This window comes from Lepisosteus oculatus, chromosome 14 (genome assembly GCF_040954835.1).
Source record: "Lepisosteus oculatus isolate fLepOcu1 chromosome 14, fLepOcu1.hap2, whole genome shotgun sequence".
Lineage (NCBI taxonomy): Eukaryota > Metazoa > Chordata > Actinopteri > Semionotiformes > Lepisosteidae > Lepisosteus > Lepisosteus oculatus.
Genome location: NC_090709.1, coordinates 27,604,587 through 27,632,351, shown reverse-complemented (window position 1 = coordinate 27,632,351; position 27,765 = coordinate 27,604,587). Strand labels below are relative to the sequence as shown.

General features: G+C 40.2%; 1 protein-coding gene, 2 long non-coding RNA genes and 2 other non-coding genes across 5 annotated transcripts in view; 1 reads left to right on the top strand and 4 right to left on the bottom strand.

Annotated features, from left to right (window-relative positions):
* Positions 1-2,005: 2,005 nt before the first annotated feature.
* On the bottom strand, positions 2,006-3,354 carry LOC138243034 (uncharacterized). The gene is made up of 3 exons (XR_011191895.1): positions 3,189-3,354; positions 2,972-3,058; positions 2,006-2,498 (listed from the first exon to the last, which is right to left on the bottom strand). It is a non-coding gene; the product is annotated as an uncharacterized lncRNA (long non-coding RNA).
* An 89-nt stretch (positions 3,355-3,443) lies between these two features.
* On the top strand, positions 3,444-6,221 carry LOC138243029 (uncharacterized). The gene is made up of 4 exons (XR_011191887.1): positions 3,444-3,540; positions 4,956-5,103; positions 5,185-5,298; positions 5,407-6,221. It is a non-coding gene; the product is annotated as an uncharacterized lncRNA (long non-coding RNA).
* An 801-nt stretch (positions 6,222-7,022) lies between these two features.
* trnak-uuu (transfer RNA lysine (anticodon UUU)) lies at positions 7,023-7,095 on the bottom strand. Its single transcript has one exon. It is a non-coding gene; the product is annotated as a tRNA-Lys (tRNA).
* A 1,319-nt stretch (positions 7,096-8,414) lies between these two features.
* trnaa-ugc (transfer RNA alanine (anticodon UGC)) lies at positions 8,415-8,486 on the bottom strand. The gene has a single exon. It is a non-coding gene; the product is annotated as a tRNA-Ala (tRNA).
* Positions 8,487-12,575: 4,089 nt separating this feature from the next.
* LOC138243016 (antigen WC1.1-like) overlaps positions 12,576-27,765 on the bottom strand; it is a 32,447-nt gene continuing 17,257 nt past the window's right edge. Inside the window, exons 6-15 of the mRNA XM_069198512.1 lie at positions 26,804-27,118; positions 24,598-24,900; positions 24,349-24,417; positions 23,721-24,032; positions 23,355-23,393; positions 22,969-23,115; positions 17,608-17,697; positions 16,838-16,909; positions 15,723-15,794; positions 12,576-14,239 (exon numbers count right to left, since the gene is read on the bottom strand). Of these exons, the coding sequence (XP_069054613.1) occupies positions 14,148-14,239; positions 15,723-15,794; positions 16,838-16,909; positions 17,608-17,697; positions 22,969-23,115; positions 23,355-23,393; positions 23,721-24,032; positions 24,349-24,417; positions 24,598-24,900; positions 26,804-27,118 (1,511 nt within the window). The 3' untranslated portion in view covers positions 12,576-14,147. The remainder of the gene's footprint in view (positions 14,240-15,722; positions 15,795-16,837; positions 16,910-17,607; positions 17,698-22,968; positions 23,116-23,354; positions 23,394-23,720; positions 24,033-24,348; positions 24,418-24,597; positions 24,901-26,803; positions 27,119-27,765) is intronic.

The following is a 27,765-nucleotide window of genomic DNA, read 5'->3' as shown; positions in this document are numbered from 1 at the left end:
GTCTGAACATGGCCATGCAGACACTAACGATGGTCACAAACTGAAAGGGGTCGATGCAGACAACACAGGCGGCCCCTGACTCAGTCATGCGTGTCTGTCTGGTCATATTCATGACCTCGTCCCGAAACCTGATACAGCCTTCTCTTAGAATTGCCACATCCAACTGGCAGTAACGTTTCAACTCTCTCTGTAAGTTAAACACACTTCCCCTGCATTCTTCATACCAAACCAAAAACCCGGCTTTCTCGCTCGGCAGCATGTAGTTAACGCCGTAAAGTTCTGGCAGCGGCAGCGAGCTGTCATAATTTTGGTTTTCTGAAGTGTTCATCAAGTGTGGAAAATTCCCCTTAGCCCCAGGGAACCCCATGGCGGCCGGCAGTTTGCTTAATTTCATAGGTAGAACGTTTAAAGAATCGATAAATCTGATGTTCAGAGCTTTTACAGTCATACACATTATCTTACCACCCTGATTAATTAGTTCAACGTCCATCTTTTCAGCTAACAACTGTCTGATTACTAGGTAATTGTCATATCCCTTGCCATTGTGCGATATGAACGTATGGTTTTTGAAACGTTTATCAATAAATTTACACACAAAATCCTTTAGACAAGTTTCACCATAAAATTCCCAGCTTCGTTTATTGTCAATATGAAGGGCGTGGACGTAATTTGGTATGTGTGTCCCCGTTTCTTGCATGCATTCAAAGTAAAAAAAAAAATCTACTTGTTTGAAATTTTGGGGTTGTCCAAAGGCGGTATGTAGCACAAATGTGTGTCAGGGGTGTCGATCACGTTGTTACAACGCGAGCACATTTTCTCTTTACATTTGTGACTTGCGAGGTTATAAACCCCACATTTCTCACAAAAGACCCTGCGCTCACACTTACTCACACCCGTCGCCGCATTCCGCAAGTGTCTCGCCACACTGAGAGCTACGACAAAAGACCTTACAGGCCGGGCAATTCTGAATTTCTGCATCAATTTTGCAACATTGGGGATCTAAACAGGTTTTACAAGCTTTAACACAGGCGTGTGCGTTCTTGTGGCTATACGCCACATGGCAGTTAGTGCAAAAATACGCCGCCCCCACAAAAGCTTTAATATTTAAAACCCCATAAAAATGCTCTTCATGCAGTAGAACAAAAAGTATTTTAGAATTTGGTGGTGTGGGCCCCGTTGTAAAATATTTCCAATCACCCTGATCGTGGTACAAAATTTTTATGTCTGACAAACTAATTTTCCGATTCTCTGGAAAACCCAACTCTTTGTGCATTCGTTTAGCGCTCTGTAACATTTCCCTATTGGTACAACCTTCATTCAACAAACCGTACACACACCCGGCGAAACACAGATTACCGCCCGTGTAATGTAAGTCGATAAGGTGCGCTTTTTTCTGAGCAATTACCCGGCTGTACAGAACGGATTTAAATCTTCGGCGGGCACCCCCCTGCATATTCCTAACTATTGTCACCACTAAGCGGAGGCTGTCATCGGTGAGAACCTCTGTGTGGCTCTGTAAGAGGTCCGAGATGTGGCTTAAAAAATCGGCAGCATTTAATTCTCCGGGGTGTCTCCTGCGTGAGAACAAGGGTTTGTTAAAACCACCCGCAGTCAAACGCAGCTGTACAAAATCATTCGCCCCGATGTTTGGAGAAAATTCATCCAATATTCTCTGGATTGCACCATGCACAGCGTCTATAGCCTGTACATATGACATTCTTCATGGTGCTCTGTTGCTCTAAAATTATTATAAGACCTGTTATAACTACGTATACGCTCCAGGAAAACTAAGGGGTCTCTATTCGCCCCTGCACTGCCACCAACCTGATTCAGATCGTTCAATACAACCGGTTCTCGGTTACCGACATCCTGTTCTGCTACAACAGCCTCGGGCCTTAAGTTATTTTCTACCACGGCATTCTCATTGCGTGGTTCGGGCGGCTCTTGGGAAATCTGATGCCTCTCTCTGAATCTTTGACGACACAACAAACATGCTTTTGCCAGTTTAATTCTTTTATTTATGTACAAAAGCTTGTGGTTGGCAAGCGGTCGGTCTTTTAAGCACTTTTTAGACCGCATGTTTAGTCATTTATCACCGGGGATTTGCACCAATGAAGCATGAAATATCATCATCATGGTCTGAAATCCTGAGTTTAGAGCGGTATCTTCTGTAGAAATTATATCTAAGAGGTTAGCGGTGAAAACCTGGATCTGTTTTGGAAACAAGGTCTGTACACCGGCTAAAACCGCTTTTAGACGCTCTAAAGCTCATTTTTTGGCCACCTCATTAGTGATCGCCGTTGATAGTGACTGTGTAATACTGCGCACTGAATCTAGCACATCACCCAACACAAAGTCTTTAGGCACGTTATGATTTCTCTCCGCAGGCTTGACACGTCTGGCTTTGGTCAGCGTCTTAACAGCCGTCTCCGATGCAGTCACCACCTTGGGGTCCGACGTTTCCGCCACATTTGTTTCGCCGCTCGTAGATACAGCGGCTGTGTGAAAAAATAAAATACTTTTTATTACCACGCCAATGCTCCACATCTCAAAATCAGAAAACTACACGGTGATAAAAATAAAAGACTTTTCAACACAACAATCAATGAAATCTAAACTGTCAAAATCAGAAAACTACAATAACTATGATAAAAACGCCACACATGTGGCGCATCCTTACACACAGGGCTGTGGGTGAATGGAACAAGTTACCCAGACATGTTGTTACACCGGTTTCCTTTACGGCTGTGGTGGCGCTACTAGAGCGTGGTTAACGGCCTATAGACCCGCGCACAGACCAGTCGCTTTTAACTTTAAAAGCTAAGCAGTTTTAAAATAAGGTTTTTTAACACTCCCAAACAGAAAACTACGCGATGTAGGATCTTTCAGCGAATTAACATCCTAACAAAAGAAGCAACGTTTGCCGTAAGTGGATCATAACACATCTTGACCACGCTTAAATTATATTAACCTTTGCTTGTTGATTTCAGACGTTTTGAGCTCGTTGACCCAGTTAACATGTTGGCGCGTCACAGTTTATTTTTTGAAGGTCCGGGGTCTGCACGGAGTGGGAAAATACCATTAGTGAAAGAACTCAACACCGCAAATTACCAAAAAACGGTTGGTATTTTTTTATTATAGACACGTTTAAATGGCCATGCTAAAAGAATGTTTTATATAATACCGACCTCTTCTCTCAGGCGATCTGATAATATGCCCCGCACCCTCTGGTATGGCGTGAACATCTGTCTCCACAAGGTTTTGCGGTGGGATTGTAAACCCCAAACGAGTTTTTTTAAATGTGTAGCGACTTGTCCCTTCTCCCGCGTCTGTGGAATAGACACACGAGTTTTGGTGTGGTGTATATACCCCGGTGTCTTTAAGACTCACATGGTCGTAAAGTGTTATTCAAAACATTGTCGTAAATACTCACCAGTGTTGGACTGTGCGGTAACTGGCCTTTTTACAGCTGTGGTTTTTGGGGCTAATGGAAATGAATAGATACACACAGTCACGACCACATTATGGAGCAACTCCCTGGTAATTCCATTATAATAATTCAATATTGTCTAGTATACAAATATTATACAACGTTTTGTAACTATATCAAACATGAGACATGCATCGTGACGTTGTAATTGTCTCACAAAAAGCCGGATATACATACCGCTGAAATTCATGGAGTCCGGCCTTCGTCTACCAAGTCGAGCAGCGTTAAGTCTGTAAATAGAATATCTTCAGACTGTTGAAATTGATCGGTGTGATCCATTCTGACGAGTTAGGCGATAACGTGAGACTGTAAGAAATGGAATGCAGCCAAAACTTCGCCTGTTAAACCGCTGGTACTTATACACAAACCGATAAACTCTTCTAAGAACCCCCCCCCACATAAAACCATTAATCTTTGGTATCGTTGGGTGTGCACGTACTGGACTGTAGAAATTAAAAAAACATTTTAGAAAACATTTTAGACCGTTATAATGTTAAAATCTATATTATTTTAAGACATACAACGGTGTCTAAATTTCATAGCTGTTAAACGTGGTGAAAATGTGTCGCGGTGTCTGTGTTTGATTCACCAACAGACCGCTAAGAATATTATCAAACAAAATGTTTTTTATTAACGCTATAAGAAAATGTATCTGTTCTTTATAGGCATGTGTTCACAAACCAAGCTTGACGTTTTGAGGTTTTCTCTACTGGGAAACAATTTTAGAACATTAGGACCAATCTGTTAAAGTATGAAAAACAACACCCCATCATTTTTTGTCTGTTAATACCTTAAAAACTTTTACGCTTGCGCTGTGTGGAAATTTATCTCAAACTTTCAAAAATGCTGTGGCGCGAATGTGTTATTAAAAATAAACTGTGTCTTATTACGTTATTTTAAAAACTTTAAGACCAACCCCTGCGTGTTTAAAATTTATTTTCTGGGGAAACACATCATTTGTGTTTGCGTTGCGTGTTAATACTTTAAAACTTATAAACTGATAAGTGAATATAGACCGTTATAATGTTAAAATCTATATTATTTTAAGACATACAACGATTTCTAAATTTCATAGCTGTTAAACGTGGTGTAAATGTGCCGCGGTGTCTGTGTTTGATTCACCAACAGACCGCTACGAATATTATGAAACAAAATGTTTTTTATTAACGCTATACGAAAACTTATCTGTTCTTTATAGGGACGTGTTCACAAAACAAGCTTGACGTTTTGAGGTTTTATTTTTTAATAATGTTAAGAACATTTTTGCGTGAAATACATGGTGTGCTTGTAAATGAGAAAACTTAAAATTTATTTTCTGGGGAAACACAACATTTGTGTTTGCATTGTGTGTTAATACTTTAAAACTTATAAACAGATGTGTGAATACTTTTCGCGCTCGATAAATCGGGGGGGGGGGGGGGGGGGGGTCATCACAACCAATTGAAAAATGTCTTGTGTTATGTAGGCGTGTTACACCATTGGCGCATATTCTTAAATGCTCCGGCCTGACAGAGTCGCAGTGCGTGCTTGGAGCTGTCAGACACCGCAGAGGTGCTGAGATGGCTTCTTTGTGTGAAGAAACAACGGGGTCCGCTACTCTACAAAGTCAAGAGGTAGGCGGCTAAAATATTTTTCTGATCGTACTTGTATCGGTGCTTAGCCTATGTCATTTTAATACTTGATCTTCTTTTTAGCAAAACCCGACCCCACCCTCTACACCGTGTGACAGCGGCGGGGGTGTGAGTTCAGCTGGGGTACCAGATGTTGAAGAACTGCCGGGTGCTAGCGATGATGCCACACTACAAATGGTAAATATTAACGAAAAACCTTAGCTCACAAGCGCGTTAAATGCTCAATATTTTAGGTACAAAGCATGTCTATTTTGTTAAGCCTTCCTTTTCTTTTTCCTTTAATAGAATAAAGAGGATGTGGACGGGTCAATCTTCAGCCTACCGGCACAAGTGAATGTCTCGTGTCTATGCTTGTGTGTTCGCCCAAATGTTAATAAAGCTGATGCTTATGTCCCTAATGAGCCCGATGTTATGCCCCAGATTGTGAAAGCAGTAGTTTATTGCATCTTCAAACACTGTTTAAAGGGGGTCCTGGTTGATGACTGCCGTCTGAATTCTTACTAAGAGTGCTTTACACACTTCTCTCTACAAAGCTTGATATGCAAAACAAAGAGTCGAATGCTAAGGTCCTTAAATTTGTTAAAGAGATAGATGTGTATGTCAAGAACTTGAGTGAAATTATTGCGGATCTGATGTTTTCAGATCAGAAAAGGAAGCCTGAGGGGTTCTACAGTGTGTATTCCAAAATACAGCGTGTTTTGCTCAGAACCTGTGGTAACACCATCCCGCTGATTACGCAGGCAAATTTTTTTGCCCTGCTAGATTGGATCACCCAGTGTGGTTCGCATGGCTTTAGACACGGGGAGCGGAAGGGGGTTATGAATGCTTTTTCAGATGCCGCAAAGTTTCTCAGCAATGTTGGGGTGGTGGTTATGTGTAGCGAACTAATTTTCCGCACCAACATTTAATTGTTGAATGCAAACAGGAGCCGGTAATGCATGTGTGCTGCGTTGTTTCACTGTTTGAAAACCCCCTGTTGAAGTAAAGCGGTTCACATTTCACATACTTGCAAACTGGAGTCTGTAACTTGTGTAAAAAGTGCGGCTGCGCTGTTTCGGTGTTTGAAAACCCCCTGTTGAAATAAAGCGGTTCACATTTCACCTGGTGTTTGTCCTGCGAGTTCTTTCCGTGAGACTTTACGCAGTCAGTGTGTGTGTGTGCGTGCTTGCACCCCTGCTGCTTTGGAGACACGGCTTGTGCAGCCGGACAACCACTGGGCCACCCGGCTGCGGCTGGTGCCGCTCACACCCCGGGATCTTGCGGCCTGCAACAGACTCCCCGCGCTGCCGTAACTAGCCGATTTCCTAGGGTTATAATAGAGCGCACTCAACCCCGCGGCAGACATGGTCCCCTTCCAAACCAATACACGCCTGCACACACCTAAAGCGAGGGATGCGCCGCCTTGGGGCTTTGGGACCCTGAGGCTCCGGACCGACCGGCCGGGGGGAGGCGGGGGTTCCGACCCACACCATTGGCTCCTGAGGGGGCGGGACATGCACAAATAACAACACGCCATTGGATGGCAAGGGGCGGGACAACCAAACACCGTGGACGACCATTGGCTGGAAAAGGCAGGCGTGGTACCTGTCAAAAGTTTGACGAAAGGTGTCGCTTTATACTACTGATGTGCAGTGTGCCTTTCCTCTTGTCGTATTCAAGAGTACTCACTGTGTGAGCTCCTCACTGCGTGTTCTGTACTCTACTGTGATTTAATTTAGATGATTACGTGGAGTAGAGTGACAAGATCTACTTGAACATTTTTGGTTTGTGAAATGAAACACTAAATACACTACTGTAAATACAGGTAATAGACATTTAAAATAACCACAGTACAGCTAGAAGAGTGAAAGATAAAGGACTATTTAGAATGACATTCACAATAGACTTAAGAACAGTTCAACCGCCCGAATAGGGACTTGAACCCTGGGCCCTCAGATTAAAAGTTTGATGCTTTACCGACTGAGTTATCCAGGCTCTGAAAGAAAGTTGACACTGTCGGGATCCTCGCAAGTCACGTGTCTCTTGTGCGGAAGAGCAGTCATTACCTGACCCGTCTGGAATGACCACTGACAGACTTTATCCAGAAGCGACGGCACCACTCCCAGTAGAATGAGTGAGAAATACAGCATGACATGGGTAGTTAAGGGGCTCCCAGAATCCATCTTTCCTCACATTACTGATTTTTTTCAATAGCATTTTGACCTTTTTTCACATTCAGATTTTTTTCACATTTAATAAAATCTTTTAATCAACAACATTAAGAAAACAAATGGAACATTTTTTGGAACAATAATTAAAAAAAAAAACTTTCAATGCCTTGGTTGTATACGTGTGCACACCCTTTATAAAGGGAGTTGCAGCAGTGAAGAATTTTAAAGAGCATTTCTGTAGAGAAAACAGCATTTTTTCTGCCTTGATGTTAAGCTTAGGGAGCCTGTCTTTTAGAAATTCTATTTCTAAAGACATTGCACAGCCTCCCGACAGACTAACAAATATTTTTTGGAGAAATTGGCTCACACACTGGAAGACACTAACGTTTATCTACGTTAGAATATGTGAATAACAGTTTAACAGAAAAAGTTTGTAATTGTGATTTTGTTAAAATTCAATAAATCGTCTATCAACAGTAAGAAATTATTAAGAAATTGTTTTATTTCATAAACTACAAGACAATTAAGAGAGTTTATAGGTCATATCCATCACTTATGTTCTTTTAACTCTAGCGTTCAGGATCCAAACCCAGGTGCGGACGGTTGTGTTTCTTGAATCTCTTGTAATCATCAAGAGTCGATGTGTAGTCTTTCAGTACTTTCTCGAGTTGTGCCATGGATATTTTATACGATCAATACTTGTCATGCTCTTTTTCATTTACCTTAACAAACGGAAAAAGTTCAAAGTGTGTTTATGGCTGTGCTTCACATTTACACGAGAGCAGTACAGGACACGGAGTGAGGAGTTCGTGAAGCTTTCAGTTTAGTGCGGAGTTCAGAAGGAGGATTCGCTCGCTGAATAATCTCTCAGGAAATCCCGGGTGAGATTCAACAGGTGTTTTCTGCAACAGCCACGACAAGTGTGAAGCAATCTCTGGATTTCCTGAATTTGAACTAAATTATTAGTTCAAATAATTTAAGATTAAACAGAACTAAATGAGGTACATTTAAAACAGCAGCGCAACTCTGCAGCACGTCGAGTGTGCCTGCATTTAATTTTGTAAACCTGTCTCTCTCTGAACACGAGCAAAGAGTTCTAACTCAACAGAAGATTGCGATGTGAGTACTATAACATAAAGCACCTGGAGATGCCAGGGATTGAACCCGGGACCTCTTACATGCAAAGAATGTGCTCTACCACTGAGCTACATCCCCGATGAAAAATTTTATGGAACAGACTTAGAGATGTGCAAATGCTCATTGATCACAATCCACCACTCACGAAGAATGCCTGCAGTTTCCCACTTTTGCGTTTCTTCTACTACAGAGTAAATTCATAGGAATGAAGAAATAAGGAAGGAAAAATAATCGCATCGAAGCTTCAAGAGACTGGGCACAAATTAATCTGTTATTTTTGTATCCAGTTACATGGGCGACGGTGGTTGATTCCCAGACGGGGGAGTGCTTTTTTCTACCTCCTTACTCGACTGTCTTTCAATTCTATTTTATTTGAAAGCTTTTTGCATCTTTTAAGTGCTCTTGATTAAACTATGCATAGAAAAACAGCAGTACTGATGATTTAACGTAAAAGGGTGAAACAACGCCCCGGCACAGGAATGGTAACAGGAAGGATCGTGTTCTTATTTAATATGTCCTTTTGAGATGTCTTGTCAATGCACACAGGCGGTAGAGCTGAATAATTTACTTTTAGTGGTGTTTTTAAACAAAGATGGAACACGTTCTTTCTATACCAGGAAGAAAGGAGCAGACTTTACCTTTAAGAGGCAAAAATGACACCTTATCAAAGCTAATATTAATTAAAATGACATCACAACAAAAGAGTGGAGCCTTGAGTGAATAAAGCCTTGAGTGGAGCCTTGAGTTTTCATTGGACGTCTGTGTCTCCATAACTTTGTAGGTGAGAGAGAGGATTGTGATAATTTCCAGGTGCTTCTCGGAAGTGCGTTGGTGGTACAGGTGCCTTCCAAATAATTAAGTCGTGTTTGAATCCCAGCCAGTACAAACCCAAATCTTTTCAAGATAATTTGTGGTCCGCTAACACATCTTTGGAAACACTACAAAAGGTAACACCCCGTGTGAAACACCATGAACATCTGTTAAAGCCTGAGTTTTACATACTCTCACATAAATAAACGTTAGTGTTTTCCGGTGTGTGAGACAATTTCTCCAAAAAATATGTGTTAGTCTGTCGGGAGGCTGTGCAAGGTGTTAAGAAATATAATTTCTAAAAGACAGACTCTCTAAGCTTAACATCAAGGCAGAAAAAATGCTGTTTTCTCTACAGAAATGCTCTTTAAATTTCAGCATTGTTGCAACTTCCTTTATAAAGGGTGTGCACACGTATGGCATTGTACAACCAAGGCATTGAAAGTTTTTTTTAATTATTGTTCCAAAAAATGTTCCATTTGTTTTCTTTTTAATGTTTTTGATTAAGAGATTTAATTAAATGTGAAAAAAATCTGAATGTGGAAAAAGGTCAAAATGCTATTGAAAAAAAACAGTAATGTGAGGAAAGATGGATTCTGGGAGCCCCTTAACTACCCATGTCATGCTGTATTTCTCACTCATTCTACTGGGAGTGGTGCCGTCGCTTCTGGATAAAGTCTGTCAGTGGTCATTCCAGACGGGTCAGGTATGACTGCTCTTCGGCACAAGAAGAGATATAACATCACAGCAGCACCATTTAAGGTGGAACGAAAAACGCGAATAAGAAGCCAACTTTAGCCTCGTAGCAGACCCTGGGAGGCACGCTCAAAATAATCATCTTTCCCAGTACTTAAGAGTCATATTTAGATCGCTTTACTGCAATTTTATTTGATTGATGGGAGATGTGAAGCCATCGAGCCTGTACTGCGCTTCACATTGAAATTGAAGCCATTTCTCATGCTTCTCTCAGTGTCGGGGCTGCAATTGCGTGTAAAGGAGGCGACTTGAAAATGTCGCTACAAAAAATCCGCCGGGTTAATTTACTTGTCCGACCACCTCCCTCCGTCCCCCTTTGCTGTTAGCACAATTCTTTCAGTTTCTTTTCTTGTATTTTCCTTGCTATTTTACTGTTGCTTTTCCCCATGAGGAGATGGATCCACAACCGAAACTGTTTTCACCCTGTTTGTGCAACGTCAGTCTGTATGAGGAGCATATTTTGCACAGCTCCAGTGGCGCAATCGGTCAGCACGCGGTACTTAGACAGCAGTGCACAGCGGAATCAGGACGAGGTTGTGAGTTCAAGCCTCACCTGGAGCAGTGCCTTTAGGTACCGAAAGCAACTGTCGAGTTTAGGTACTCTTAGGTATTTGATGGAGATAAATTAACATCAAACGAACAAGTAAAGGTAAAGGTTTATTTCGAGTCACAATCAAAGAAGACTCCACAGCTGAGACATTGTGTTTCCTTCTCTTTTCAGCATGGAATAAACCTATACTTTTCCCTTTGCAGCATGCCCACGCATGCTGACGCAGCTCCCTACTTAAATTACTATCAGCTGTGTACCTCCAGTTGACCTGTACACAAATATATGAGAGAGGTCTACTGAGATGAGAGGAGCACTGAAGACTTGATAAAGCTCTTGCATTAGATTCTGTTTTTGTTGTTCCCCAGATTTGTTTTTAAATGTTCTTTTTCTTTTGAAGTTGGTGCATTTGGTTGTTTTTTTATAGTTGTTAGACCACTACAGGGATTTACCTAGGTTCCCGGAAGACTTCTCATTTTGTGTTTGTTGTGTTTTTGGGTTACAACTATTTTTTTTCTGTTGATAGGACCCCACACATTACTGTGGGACTAGTTAACTTTAGTTCTTACATTGTACCTGAAATGACCTCAATAACTACTACTCTGTTTCCCTTTTTTAAAAAAAAAGGCAAAACTGATGTTTGTTTCTCCTTGTTGCTGATTGGTAGCTACAACGGGTCAGTTGCAACAAACTTGGCCTCTGAAATTTGTCAGCAGCTCTGTACTGAACCTGTTCTCAATTGCAACAAACCTAAAATAACAGCTGCTGCCCATTAGATGTTACTGAAGTAGCAGACTAAGCGGAACAATAGATTACATTGGAACTGTCCTGAATGTAGTGGAAATAATATCTTCATTAAGTAATGAACTGATGCACCACTTGTTTGAAAATTATTTTTATATTTTACTAAAATTGCTTTCCAGACACTACAATTATTCACAAGGAATTTTATCAATACATATTTTATTGATAAAAGTGTGATATCTTAATAATAACGTTTAATGTTATCTTTAACATTAGTACTTTAGTAGCTGTATTATGCTTTTGGGAATTTCCAGGTATCCTGGTGGAGAGAACTGAAATTAAGGAAATACATATTTAAAGGGGTGTAAGTCTTAAATGTGTTCTGTTACATCTGGGTCTTAACTGAATAGATTTGTTGTATTATTTAATTTGATTTGACTCTACACTTGTGTTTCTCATGAGATAATATTGGGGATTTGCAGATACAGATAATAAGTTATAATAGGCCAAATAATAGGCCCTGTCTCTCTCACACCTGAAGAAGGCTCCACGGCCGAAACGTTGTGTTCTCCAGGGTGATGACCCCGCTGAATGGAATGAGTGGCATGTGCTCTACCACTTAACTGAACTCCCGACAACTACCTTTATCTGCAGCACTTTTAGGAAGAGTGAGGAGTCTACAAGTCCAGAAAACGTGAGGAGAATTCAGAACAGGAGGCTCTTCACCTTTCACTCGGCTTTCGTTGGACGTCTAAGTGAATGACAAATTTTCACTTTTTGATTAAAGAAATTAAAAAACACCTTTCTTTCAACCAGATTCATAATACATAAAGCACAATGTAGTGAAGTGTTCCTATTTATTTAAATCCCAGTTCAAAATCAAATCTCATTCCCATAGTCCTGATTAGTTTAAATTTAAGCAATTAACCAGGCTTCTACTTCTAGAAGATATTACAAATTGTTTGAAGGGACATCATTTCAGATGGAAATTGACTTTTGTTCTAGTGTGATCTCATTAAACCTTTCTTTTGGATTGAGAACAGGATCATTGTGAGATTCAAAACACATCTGTCTTTGCTTCTTTCAAGGATGAATGGATTATTGAGATGCAAACATTGGTTCAAATCAAAACAAAATTGTGATATACAGTACTTCTGTTTTTATTTTCAGCTACCAAAATGTAGTCTTAGTTGTAAAATTCCATATTAATATTCAATATTAAGTGGATTTAAACATGCACAGTAGAGAAACAGAATAAATGAAGTAATTGTTTCACTAACATCTAAGTGCAACCTATAGATCGTCTTTGGCCATTGAATTGCATAAGGCACCGCAAAACTTCTTACTGGGAGAAATACTGTGTGTTCTGAGTGGCTGCATCTGTATATAATGGTATTCAGATAAGTTTAGGTGGAGGTCAAATTCTAACCTCATACTTCTGGTTCCCTGCAGATAACAGCTCCCTGGCTACAGAGGGTCCACCGCAACACAACTGCTGCAGGATTTTCTCCCTGGAGAGGGGATGTGAAGACAGTGATCTCTTACCAGCACTATGCTTTCTTCAGCCAGGGGAGTTAAATCCAAAGCGCTGAGCACTCAATACCTTGATATTCATCATCTGGCTACAGTATTATTATACTTCTTTACCAAGCTGCTGGATCTGTGAAGTTCTATCATCATGGAAACATTATTTGTATCCGGAAGTGGATGTGGAAACACAATGTACGTCCTTTCAAAAGCTCACAGCTGTACTACTCTAAAACGTCATTCTAAATTGCTAGAGAGGAAAACAATCTTAGCTTGATACATTGTTGTGCAAGATTCTATTTTCACTATTTTATTACTGACCAGGAAAATGACTTTTACCAGATCAATGAAAAATAAAGCTTTATATAAAAGGTTAATTCAAGGTGATACAGTACATTCAATGTGTAGTAAATAAATCAGATTAACAACATATTAAAAATTTCCTCTGCAAATATAAAAAGCTAAATTAAACTAAAAGGAGAACCAGAAAAGCCACTGAGCAGGAATGAATCTTTCATTCTGTGTGTTCAGATGCCTGCCCAACAATCATCTTATCAACACTAGTCTTATTGTCTTATCCGAGTAATTAAGATTTTTTAAAAAATAATCATTCAGCACAAAAAACAACAACATATAGGTTACATTCAGTCTTTGAAAAGCTCATTAGAAAGGAAGGGTCATCAGTTCAGATTGAAAAGTCTAGAATTTGAGCCTTGCTGCTGTGTCCTGGGTTGAATGGTGGTCATTTTTCTTTGTGTGCAATGCTTTTATGCATCTAAATATACAGATGCAATTATAATGTATGCAGATTATTTTCCATATGTAGCATCTGTAAGTGGCAGTGACATGAAATCAGACCAGATTAACTGATCATTAATTAATGTTGTATCTACTTGTTCTGATAATGACACACATCTGTAATCAGTAGACAATGGGAAACAACAATCACAATTCAGTTCTTATCTTGGAATTGCAGGACATATAGACCTTCTGTTGTAGTGCAGTGTCTCTCAATGTAAAGGTATAAAAGTGCAGGTCAGTCTTACAGCCTGAGAGACACAGCAGGAGACACAATAACAAGGTCTCACTAGGCCAGTGACTGTGTGGGTACTGTACAGGTTCTCAGCTGTACAGTTACTGGATAATCTGAAATCAAACACCTCATAACCTACAGAACTATATACATTAAGGGAAAGATAACAGTATTTTAACAGGGATGACTCAGAAACACAAGGCATATTGTAATGGTATTATTCAGTTAAAAACTCTAAACTGACTTCAGGACGAATCCTCTACAAAGCTGCACAGTGCTCTGACATAATCATACTAAGATCCTTTTTCAGAGGGTAGTGTGGTCAGGAGACTCCGACATCATCATAGTCACATCCATCTTCAATGGACTGTGTGGCCAGGAGACTCTGCACTCCGGGAGAAATGGCGGAGACACCTGCCAGAGACACACAGTCAGCAGAAGAGGTGGACAGGGTATAGCAAACAGAGTAACTCATACAGAAACGGACCATATGTCCAAATTCCTCTATTAACACACTGTAATTTTCTTTTTTGACTATTTGCCTCATTCATCAGGATAAATACCAACAGTAATCTCATACTATCTTATACTGGCTAGATCTGCCTGCTGATCTCGTGGTAAAGTTCGCTGAGGCAGTGACTTGTGGAATAAAATAAATTGGTTAGAAATCGAGACAGATTTTGCCCCTCAAGATCTCATTACTCAAAGAAACAAGGTTGTGGAAAAGATATAAATTGTGTGAAGCATCTGTCAAGAGACAAAATACATGTGGCATAATCAACACTGAGAAACTTGCAATGGGCATTCTTGCCATTATGTGAAAATTTAAGTGAAAGAAGTCAATACTAGAATTTAATAATTATTAATTCTTTAATGAAAGGATATATAGGAAATTATAGCTATGTTCGCCTTTTGTTTAGAGTGTACACATTTTGGAATACAAAAGTTTATTCCAAAAAATCACTAGTAACTAGCTTCTGATATCTGGGTACATTGCTTCAGACCTAGTAGCCCTTAATGTAAAAAGTCCCAGAAGTATGTCAGGGCAAGAATAGAAAATTAAAAAATACAGAATATGTGCCCTCCAGATTTTTTCATATCCCCCATGAAACAGAAACAAAATCATCAAAAACAGATGTATGTCTTAGATCATGTGTCCAGCTTAAAAACATCTAAAAATGTTATATTGTAATTTCTATAGTACTGTACATAAAGTCCAGTAGAAATCATATTTATTTACATCCATGTAATATTTTGTAAATCCTCCCTTGTCAGGGATTAAATTTACGGAACACCTCCTATAATAGACTATTAGAATCTGGCACTTCTGAGGGGAGGTTGGTGAATAACCTCATATGCACTCTTCAGAGAGCTGACTTTATCCATGATGACACATTTGTTGTGTTTAATCCCCTATTTCAGATGAGTATAAGTATTGTTACACATGCCTACCAGGGTTTTCAAATGCTCAGGTATTCCCTGCTGTATTTGTGTAATTGTTTAATTGTGAAAACATCCAAATAGGTACATTTAAATTTAGAAGAACAGGAAGTGAGATTAGGATAAAATCTTTCTTCCAAACTTCTGTTATAAACTCTATAGAAAACAGAATATATGAATAGGATACACTAATAGAATAATATATGTTTATTCAGAAATGTAATGTTTCTCAGCAGGGATTCCAGATGGGACTCCAGAGACTGAGTCAGACCCACTGTAAGAAACCCTCTTTCTCAATGTGCTGGGATTAAACCCTGAAGACCCCCTGACAGTTGAACCACAGTTAAGGTCTGGTCCTGGGTCTTGTTGACTTTGGAATGGTTCCCTGTGAACTATCTGAAGACCTGCTGAACCTCCCACACCCACTGTGAGCTCCCCTGGCTTCCACAGCCCTCACCTGAGATGGGATCATTCTCATTGTTCTCCACATCATCATATTCAGACTGCAGCTCATCACAGAGGAGTTTTCCTGGGAACAAGAGATCAATTACTTACAGTATGTGTTTCACCTAGTAAATTAATTTCATTAAACACATTTTCTTCTTCTGCTTCTTACTACTTGTGCATGTGGTTAGATTCTATATTTTAATCCCTTTAATTACTCCTAACTACGTCAAACTATTTCATCCTCTAAAATGAAAAGTTTACTCTTTAGTAGATACAGCTATCTGTTCCCCACTATATCTTAATAGGTTGTAGGAAACCAAGAAAAAAAGGTTTGTAGATAAACTGTCCATTATTCAGACTAAAAATATTTTAATATCATTACTTATATGCAAAAAAGTGTAACACATTTAGTACAGTCTTGCCACATATGAATGCAAGTCGTCATCAATTGTATGTGTGGCTGTATAATTGTTTGTGTCTGTGGAATTGTGTCTAGGAAGATACAAATGAGGAGGATCTGGGGAAATATGTATCTTATGTTCACCACAGAGTGGCAACGTTTCAGTTTGATTTCATACAAATGAAAATGTTTTAGACTATATTAAACACATATAAGATGGAATGGAATCATTTTTGTTATTTTAACTGTGTGTGACACTTTTTCATGAGTAGTTATTTAGTTTCTGTGAAATGGACTGATTGATGCTTAGTGCCACTGTACTGATGGGGACACATCATCCCTGTATGACAAGTATATGATTCGGTGATATAAGACTCACAAAGCCATGAGTGACCCATATCGTGTACTGCAATTTTAAAGAATTATGACATTGGGGTTGAAAGTGGGATTATGACTTTGACTTAGGATTTGTTATAACACTAAGTGAAAAGAAATATTTAAAAAGTGATCAAGTGAAAATGACTGCAAAAATGAACTTACTATTGAAGGTGGCATTAATGTACCCAACAACATCACACTACCACTGCTGTGACATAACAAGCATGTTACAAAGACATCACTGAGCCTTTTGCATTGTCAAATTGATTTACCGAGATTTCGAACAACAAACTTGTTTTCTTCTAAGGGTGTTGATAGAAACACATGTGCAAGGGGGCTATGTTTACCTGGGTCTGGGTCTCCCTTACTGTCCTCCAAATCGTCGTATTCAGAGGGCACCTCATCAGAGAGGAATCTCCCTGTGAAAAGAAAGACAGAGCAGAGATACCTGCAGTCAGATAGCAGCCTCACTGTATCTAATGTCTTTTCCCACTGGGGAAAAACCAGGGTGTGAACACTAACTCAGAGTTTGTGCTTTTAAAAAGTGACAGGATGAATGCTGCACTGAATTATTTCTATTCAATTAAACAATGATAAGTCTTTATCTTTCCTCATGCACTGTTCCCCTAAGACTAAATTCACTGTTGCTATGAGGTGTGATATTCAAATGTGTTGCATAATAGTGCTGTGCATCCACTGATAATCAAGAAATTCACATCCAGTTATTAAAATAGGGAAGATTTTTCTCCAGCTGCTGTGAAGGCGGTGTGGTGGCTCTGTGGCTAAGGATCTGCACCTGTGGCTGGAAGGTTGTCGGTTGAATCCCATGGTCCCTGAGCAAGGCCCTTAACCCCAACTGCTCCAGGGGTGCCATATAAATGGCTGACCCTGTGCTCTGATCCCAAGCTTCTCTCCCTGTCTATGTGTGTCTTGTGGAGAGCAAGTTGGGGTATGCGAAAGGACAAAGTTCTAATACAAGATCTTATCTTATAATAATTGGTCCACAGAGTCAGTAATGACAACCTGTGCACACACATTTCTTCACGTGTTGAGACTGTAGTACTGAGTGCGGAGAGGGATGTTCTCTTGCCTCCTGTACAAGAGTGTGTCCACTCACCTCTCCTGAGGGCTCCCTCTGCAGTCAGTGTGAAGTCAATTTCCTGGTAGAGAGCTTCATTCATGGGCTTGACCTTTGCTTCAGCTAAAGCTTTGGAAAAGAACAGACAAGCAGACACATTGCTGCATATCTTAAGAAAAAGTTTAAAACATATTTTTATTATTAATATTATATTTTGTATGGGTATTTTTTATCAGAAGGGAGACAAAACCATTTTTTATTGTTTAATAGCAAATATCCAACTCAACATGTTGAGTTTAATACAAATTATTTGTCATATCTTTCAAGGATAAGTTCCTTTTTTTCATTTCGGAAGACGGCAGACCGTTACTGCTTCTTGAAATTCTAATTTGTATATCTTATATAGTGCATATGTAGTGCAGAAATGAATACATTAAAGGAACACAAATCACTCAGGTTAACTTCATGAGTGATACTTCTGTGGATAATTAAGGTTGATTACTTCTCAGAGTTGAACCTTGGATCTTTGATTACATCCAAATAGAATGTGAAAACAATGTGAATGTGAAAACAACAAAGCAATGCAATTTATAATCATGCCATTCCAGAAAAAGGGGCAAACTAGAAACCAGCAGCAGTCTCCTGATGCAATAAGGTGAAGGTCATTTCAATGTGAAAAACGAGTGACCACTCAGAAGTGTCTGTCAAATACCTAAAATGACAAGTGGGACCAAGTGGATCCTTAAGAGAACACAGAATTGTCACACCAGAACAACAGTCACTTGTACAGAATGAAGTGGACTGTTGAAGAACCTCACGTTGAAGCACCGAGGCTAGTGTACAATAAGGAAGGTAATTGGCTACGGCGTCGCGCATTGTGACGCGCGATGACGCAAAATACCACGGTACGTGATTGGTTGACCGACAGGGGCACTTGGGGTCTGTTGGTCGGTCGTAGAAAGATTTACAGTAAATGTCTTTACTGTGCCCGTTTTAGGATTGAATATTTATATGGAATTTAACCACTGAAGGGAAATCTTAGTAGCTGAGCATAAACAGAATAGGAGCATACTGTAACGCATGTGAAGGCCATAAACGATATTAATTTTGGAACATAAACATATAGTATATGGCTGGTCTCGGTAAAAAATACACACCAGTATTCCATTTCTCCCTAAACATTTTAAGCTTCAAAGTCTTTAACTAACGTGATACCGGAGTCAACAAGCATACTTTTAGAATTTGATTAAAAGGGAATATAATATGGAATCGGATATCGAATATATATGGAATATAATTATATTAATGTACCGCAACACAAGATTGTATGTGCTGTACATTGTCTGTTGATAATGTTTCTTTAGTACTTTTTCAGCATTCTGCATGTGACCTTGCTGGTAGTGCTGTGGGTTGGGTTCCTGACTCCCATATCACATGGTCTGTGATCAAATCCTGCTGGCGCCATTACTCTTTTTTTAACAAACATTTCTTTGAAAAAATGAAACATTTTCCTGGGTCAGAGATTAAATAAAAACTCACTCACACCAAACAAATTTATATTTCTAAATATCACAACACAGTCGAATTTAAGTCATTTTAATAACAAAGTCACCTAGGCGTTACAATATAAACATTTATATTGATTTACATCGCGTTTAAATCGCCTTTATTTAAAACCCATAAATAAAGCTGATACTGTTTAGACTTTTAATTATTTAAAACTGTATTACAGCAGCACAATGCACAATGCAACGTAAATCACTATCTTTGTCTTCTGCGTAATAATGTTCACCTCTCTGTCCTCTCTGTATATGGCGCCTTTAAAGCTGGCTCCTCAAAGCGCTTTACAGGATAAAAACAATAACAACAATACTGTTAGGCTGGGCAACCAATTTTTTTTTAAGAAATACAAAATGAGATATAATGAGGTGTTCCGGCTTAGACATTAACGAAGAGCATAACACGTGGGCGGCCAGCGGGAGTGCTGGCTGTGACGAATTAAACCGGTTTCACAGGTATTTTCAAAGTAGAAGGAGGCGAGAATTCCAGCGAAAGACACCTCCCCCCCCTCCAAAACCAAGGAAGTACAGTACTTACTAGTTAAAAAAGCTAGGCTCCTGAATGAAATCGCTTTAACATGCTAATGCGTTGGTGTAACAGTCCGGGCGTGGCAAGCTTCTAATGTCAACTCGACTACGGTGAAAGGAAACCTTCTTTCATTGGAAGACAATGAACATATTCTAGCCCTAAATGAATTAATAGCAAACATGGTTTACATAAAATACATTTTTCCAAGAAAGTTTAGCCTTTGTCACTAATGAAACCACTAAATAAAGACATAAATAAAGAAATCTTAAGATTTTTAAAATACATGACTTTGCTAAAATTTATTTAAAAATAAAAACGATTACAAACACCAGCAGAGAGAGAGAACAGGGGAGGGATGTTGGTTTTTCATAAGGGGCGGAGAAATGAGGTCTATTTGGGAATGTGGAGTTACATGTTCTGGCTGTTTGTGAATTATCGTTGTTGAGTATGGAGTGTTGAGGCAAAATGCAATTTAGCGCTTTCTGGCAAGAGGAGACCCCCAAATTAATAATGTAACATGCTTTTGTTTGTGCATGAACATAGTTACTGTATACTGTTATTTCTTTAGATACGCAATTCCATGTTATTTTTTAATCCCTGGCGGGACTGGGAATCCATAAGAATCGAGTAATAGGTTTCATTGCGCTTTGACAGATCATCTTTAAATCAATTGTTGATTTAAAGGTTGACAGTAAATGTTTATATTGTAATGCATATAGCCTCCATTGCTCTCTACCTGCTCTCATTGACAGCTGACACTCCTCCATACACTCAAGTTAAAAGTAAATAATGCCAATGTAAATTTTTTTAATCGCGTATCTAAGGAAATAGCAGTATAACCTTGTTCATGCACAAACAGTGGCATGTTACATTATTAATTTGGGGTGTCTCCTCTTGCCAGAAAGCTCTAAATTGCATTTTGAGTGCGGTTTTTGACTTTTTTTAAATTGCAACCCATAAATAAAGCTAATACTGTTTAGACTTTTAATTATTTTAAACTGTATTACAGCAGCACAATGCACAATGCAACGTAACTTGCAAAAATGCACTTGGAATCTGTCCAAGCCCTACTCTGTCAGGCATTTTCTTTTACTGTAACGGACACAAAAACTCCCTTGCTTTTAACAGAGCGTTTCATAATTTCCAACTATGAAAATGTCTCTGATTATGATTAAAAAAAACACATATAATTAAACACGCGTTTGCGATTTAAATCAAAACGCGATTTAAATCAATATAAATGTTTATATTGTAACGCATACTGTACAGCCTCCATTTCTCTATAAAAATTTATTCTATTACAAATTTACAATTTGTTGATAATAGAAATGTTAGGTTCTCTAAAGCTTTGTGATAGTTGACCCAGGCAGCAAAAGATCAGCTGCACTGGTAAGATGCGACACCGAAGATATGATTAATAACCTTTTAAATCTGAAGGGAGATCTGAAGGGATCCCCCCCCCCACACACACACACACAATAGAAGCAGGAAGCAGAAGCAGGGACCGTTGTCAGAAGGTAAGAAGGTGACTATTCATTGTTATCAAAAATGACTTAGATTCGATCATGTTGTGAAATTTAGAAATATAAACGTCAATTGATTGTCCATAATATTGCTATTCTATTTTTTCGAAAAAATGTTTGTTAAAAGAAAAGTCACAGCGCCAGCTGGATTTAAACACACAACCTGCAGGTTAGTAATCAGGCATGTAGACCAGTGGGCTACTAGGGAAGAGAATGGGCTCACATGAAGAGAAAGGCAAAACAGCCCTACACAGCCCTCTCGCAGTACACGAATATAATCATATCGTTATTAATTTCTTTAGATACGCGATTCCATATTATATTAGCAGAAAAGCTTTAACGCCCTGTTAAAAGCAAGGGAGTTTTTATGTCCGTTGCAGTAAAAGAAAATGCCTGACAAAGTAGGGCTTGGACAGATTCCAAGTGCTTGTACAAATGTGCTAAAGAAATTATACTTTGAGTTTACAGCTTGTCCAAAGTCATTCATTATTAATACTATTTGTAATATCTTCGGTAAAGGCTTTGATGCATAAATATTTCTGATAAAGGTAGGTTGTGTACTTTTGTCCAACTGAGCAATCTTGCTTTCATAAAATATACCAACATTTTAATGACTGATGATTAACATGCTTTAATACACAGTTTAAATTTAAAAGCTCAAATGCTGTACATGAGAGGTTAAGTTTTATTGGCTCCTCCTGGCGGTTTTACAAGGTGATGCCGGATACTTTCTGGCATGACGTCAAAAGACACGATGTACCCCGTGATACTGCGTGATACTGCTACACGCCCACCGGGGTATACCGCGAAATACCCCACCCATTTTGAATGGCTGCATCTGTATGTAGTGCAGAAAGGAATACATTAAAGGAACACAAATCACTCAGGTTAACTCCATGAGTGAAACTTCTGTGGATAATTGAGGTTGATTACTTCTCAGAGTTGAACCTCGGATCTTTGATTACATCCACATAGAATGTGAAAACAACAAAGCAATGCAATTCATAATCATGCCATTCCAGAAAAAGGGGCAAACTAGAAACCAGCAGCAGTCTCCTGATGCAATAAGGTGAAGGTCATTTCAATGTGAAAAGAGTGACCACTCAGAAGTGTCTGTCAAATATCTAAAATGACAAGTGGGACCAAGTGGATCCTTAAGAGAGCACAGAATTGTCACACCAGAACAACAATCACTTGTACAGAATGAAGTGGACTGTTGAAGAACCTCACGTTGAATTACCGGGGCTAGTGTACAATACACAACGTACACTGTACATCTTCTTATGCCCTTCTCCCCCACACAGACATGGCATCACTTTTCAGGGATTATAATACTCCCAGCACACAGGACAAGGAGAAGAAGCTCAGTTTTTCAGAAATGCAAAACTCAAATCCTTGGCCTATCATCTCACTAGACTGCAATCCCTGGACCATTGTTTATTGTTTATTGTCAGGTAAGAGCTCTGTGAAGGCCAGCACACATCTCACTGCCTGATTGTGAAATGATGAGAGCTGAATTCTGAATAACACAGGTTTGGACACCCAGTCTGGAAGCTCTGATTTCCTGACTTCACCTGGGAAGAATCTCTCACCTTGTAAGGTCGATGTATAATTTGAAATTCAATGTGAATAGATTATTTCTCATTAAGATTAATTATCAGGATATACAGTTGCAAATAAATGGATTTTATAACTCCAGATTGCACATACATGACCTCCTGCATGATCTTATCACTGTAATAAACACAAAGCTCTGCTCAGGGTTTTCCCAATTGGACTCACTTCTTACCTTTACGCAGTCTCCTGTTCTGTATCAGCTGCCCAACTAGCAGGACCAAAAGCACAAAGACCAGAGCTCCCTGCAGGAAGAAGACCACAGCCGGGACAGTCCAGCCTCCTGCCTCCTGCTTTGGCTGTCTGGGTGATTTAGTGACAACTGGAAAAGCCAGGAAAGGAGAAGAACTCAGAAGGGGAGATGTAGTGTTGGTTGAATACAAATCCTCAAAGCTTAGATCAGACGTCTCTTACTATCTGTTAAGAGTTTTCCAGGGTCCCTGTTTTGTTATGTCAGCAAAAAACAACAGAAGGTCAACCCACCTCCTCCACCAGACCAGTTTTGAAAACCCAGGATTGGAGAAAAGAGGTGATTTGGGACAGGAAAGCCTTGTTATTTACCTGTTGTTGCTGTTAGATTAGCTTTTGTAACTGGCAAACCTTGGAAGAAAAAAAAGCTTGTTTTAGAGCAAACAAACACATGGTCTGACTGTCTGTCCAAACAGAAACGCTTTCACATTTGTCCAAGAGGACAAAAGTGCTTATGAATGGGGGTCAGAGACAGAGCAAAATGTAGACTAGAAGACTAGATTGTCAGGGAATTAATTATATCTGGTTACTGTATATAGCTCAGCAGGATCTGATTGGTACCCCTGTTTATAATGGTGATTAATTTAAAGCAATGACAATGACAGAACAAGAAAGTCATGCAGAGATATGAATTCAAATTTGTAATGTATTGAAAATCCTCTATCCCTCCAATCTCACCTGTACAGGTAACACCTGCATCTTCCTTGTGCTGACAGTTGCTCTGATTCAGTCCAGAGTGACAGCAGTCCCACAGGTGAAGCTCACTGCCTGTGCAGTTCACCTCATCCAGCCAGATGGTGCCGCTCCCTGGTCTAAATGAGGCCTCTATTGCTGCGCTCACTGCGTCCCCACAGCCCAGCTGTCTGCAGACCACCTGGGCATCCTGCAGGTCCCAGGAGTCATCACAAACTGTCCCCCAGGAGCCCTCATACCACAGCTCCACCCGACCAGAGCAGTTTGTGCCTCCAGCCAGTCGCAGAGCCAGTGGGACTGAGAGAGAACAGAGAGGTTACTGAGTGTCCTCAGAATAGTGACACTGAAAGAGAGAATCAAGGTTTCCGAGTGCCCTCAGCTCAGTTACTGTAGAAGAGAGCAATGAGTTTACGGAGTGTCCTCAGCTTAGTGACTCTAGAAGAGGGCAATGAGGTTACCGAGCGACTGTAGAAGAGAATGTTGCTGTTGCTTAATGACTCTGACTCCCAAAGAGATCAGTGAGATATTGAGTGAATCTAGAAGAGAACAGTACAGTTACTGTTCCTCAGCTCAGGGCTGGAGTGTGCCCGACTGTTTTGCTCACTGGACTCACCTGGGCAGTACTGCTGAGGCTGCTCTTGCTGAGGGACTGGAGTGCTTCTGTCAGCTTCTTTTCCAGGACCTTCGTAGTTTAATAATCATATAAGAATGAAACTTGATGAAAATAAGGTGTAACATTTATTTTTATTTAATTTTACTTGTTTATATATATATTGACAAGAATTCTGTTTAAAGTCCTTGCCCTAAACATGTGAAAATAATTTAAGAACTGCTCGAAAAAGCATCACTCTCCAGTCTGTACCTGAGCAGGTGATCTCAGCCACTTCCCTGTCTTCACACTCATTCTGACCCCAGGGGGAGGAGGGACACTGCCACAGGGTGGAGTCGTGTTTGCGACAGGAGACAAAGTCCAGCCATTTGGGATCTGGGCTCAGCCTGGAGTTTGTCTCTCTGACGGTGCCCTTGTCTCCACAGCCCAGCTGTTTACAGATCACTGCAGCTGTGATGTCTGTCATACTGTTGGCACAGATGCTGCCCCAGGTGCCATTGTAGTAAACCTCTGCCTGTCCTGAACAGCCTGCAGACAGCCTCATCAGAGTGTGATCTGGCAAGACAGCAGGGAAAGTCAATGGAAACAAACCCTAATAAGAGAGCCCAGAGTTTCATTCTGAACTGGTTAGAGGCGGAATACAAAAAATGTGAACAGTTACCAGTCTCATTTCCTTTACTAATGCAGTAATAACTGACTCACATAATGAAACAAGGACAGCTGTACAATCACACAGTTGACATGAAGGTGACAGGAGTATGTGGTCTGTTCATTTCAGAATCTGGACAGTGTAATACACAAAGCTTTGTCTGAGAGATGTGTCAGTAGGATTAAATGTTCCATTAAGTCTTTGAGTCTTAATTAAAATAATTGGATCCAAAATGTCAGCAACTTTCTGATCAGCTTGCCTATTCAGCAGCAGCACAACTAAGTGACTGAGCCATGAGACCTGGCACCTAGATTTTACTGGAGGACTGAGATTAATATATTTACCTTCAGTGCCAGAGTTTCTTTATCTCTTTTATTTTCACTGGGATGTCAATATGTGCAGATGTATCATAAATATATTGATGGAAAAAAGAAACACAACACCTCCTCCTCCATACTCTGGCTCTCCCATCTGCGTTGAAAAGGCTGAAGTGTGACTCATCTGTGAAGAGGACCTGATGCCACTGCTGACAAGTCCATCGCCAAAGCCAGTCGGGTGTGACGTCTAGGAGGTGTGAGCAGAGGGTCTCTGACAGGTCACCTTGCTCTAAGGCCAGCAGCATGGAGCCTCACTCTCCTGTCACTGATGTGGGCTGTGGTGTCTCCGGGGGATAGTTTATGTAAACGAAGGTAGTACTTACACCACACTTTACTGTCCTCAGATCCGTGGCGTGTCTTCCAACACAGTCCGTTATCCGTTCCCTTAGTCCTGATTCGTTCCGAGTTCCAAAAGTCCGTAATAAAGACAATCCGCGATGTATCCTAAACCAGTGTCCGTAATCCAAAATCATAAACCTTTCTCCTTGCAGTCGTTCGTTGTTCCTTAGCCCGATCCGTAACAAGCACCTCTTTCCACTCTTTTCCTCCAAAACGCATTCACCTTCCCGGCTTCCGCCCTGTTCACTGCCTCCGGGCCACTTATATCCCGGTTCCTGATGCGTCTCAGCTGTGTCTCGTTGTCTCTTAAGGTAGACCCTTTCCATCTGCTGGTCAGCTGATTCTTTTTGTCCGCCATCTCGCTAAGGTCCATCTCTAGCATTTTCAGCGTTTCGTTTCGGAAGTACCTGTTAGAGATGACCCTTCCCCGTGTCCTCTTACAGGGCATTGTGTCTGCCAACAGTTTCAGCAGCATTACGGGTGGCAGATCTGAAACGATCTCTCAGATGGACCAGTCTGATGTGTCGGTTCTGCACTGGTGTGGTCACTCGAGGGTGACCAGATCTGGGATGGTCATCTGTCCTGCCAGTCTGTTGAAACCTTCTCTGCAGCTGGGACACAGTGGAGTGGCTTACTCCATAGTGTCTAGCAAAGCCGGCATATGACATGCCTGCCTGCAGCATGCCAATGGCCCTCTTCCTTGCTTTTGGTGACATATGAGGCATTATGAAATGCACAGAAAACTGACTAAGTGTGGCCTTTTTCATGCAGTGACCTAACCTTTGAATTAAGGCCTTTGTTCCGCCTGGACCTCGTTGGGTAAAACAGCACCTAACGGGTTTTTGTGTGATTGGCAAGTTGCAATGCCTCACTGCAGAAGCTGTATTGCTTGTACATAAATTATAACTATAGTATATGTATTCCAGAAAATGTTGCATTTCTTTTTTCCATCAGTATATAAATATTTATTTTTAAATTAATTCTGCATCTAGTTCAGTCTTTTCCTCAACAAGATATATTTAAGCACTCCAGACGCAAACCATATCCAATTCCAATGTGGAATTTAAGATTCTGGATTATTTAGCCCACTTACTTGAACACAGGATTCTCACATCCTCCTTGTGTCCACAGTCATGCCGTCCCCACCCTGCTGAAGGACACTCCCATAAAGACGACTCATTCCCGAGACAGCCCACCTCGTCCAGCCAGATAGGTCCAGTTCCCTGGCTGAAGGAGACCGGCACTGGGGCACTGAGGGTCATCCCACACTGGAGCTGTCTGCACACCACCTGAGAGTCTGCCAGGTCCCAGGAGTCATCACAGACTGTCCCCCAGGAGCCATTGTGATAAACCTCCAGCCTCCCAGCACAGTCACTACCTGCCCCAACCAGCCTGAGGAACCGCTGGGCTAGGAGAGACAATACCCAGTCATATAGAGACATATATCATTACAGGTGGTGTGGTGCCATTCAAGCTATCGTTGAATATAAAAACGTTAGGAGTCTAAAAAAATAGTAGTTTACTCAGCTGCAGAACTCGTAAGCACAGAGGAACAAAGGGAATCTTTGGTTTACCTCCTCATTAGAGTCATCAGTCGAAATTCACAGGATAAAATATAAGCATAATATATTAATATATAATATAAAAGAAAGAAGAGACGAGAAGAATTGGAGTTCACATTCTAGTTAAATAATGTGAACCTTGTTTAAGAGGGATCTCAGACTTGTAATTTAAGAAAAGTCTGATTTCCTTCATTGTCCGGTCCTCAGGCTAAATACATTCTCCCCTAGTTGGTGAAGGAGATTTAAAATAAAAGGTTTTCATTCTCTTTCAGGCATCATATTAATGATATTCTGTTCATTAAGGATGCAGGGTGATTCTCTGGTTAGCCTGGTTATGCATTATAGAGGATTTCATATTATAGAAATAATAAAAAAAAGTTTTCTATAACTAGGGAAAAACTATAGATTTTTAGCCTATAATTATACCGCCTATAGAAAATCCAAACAGATAGGTATAAAAAGGTGTCATTCAGTGAAGTCTGACCATTCACCA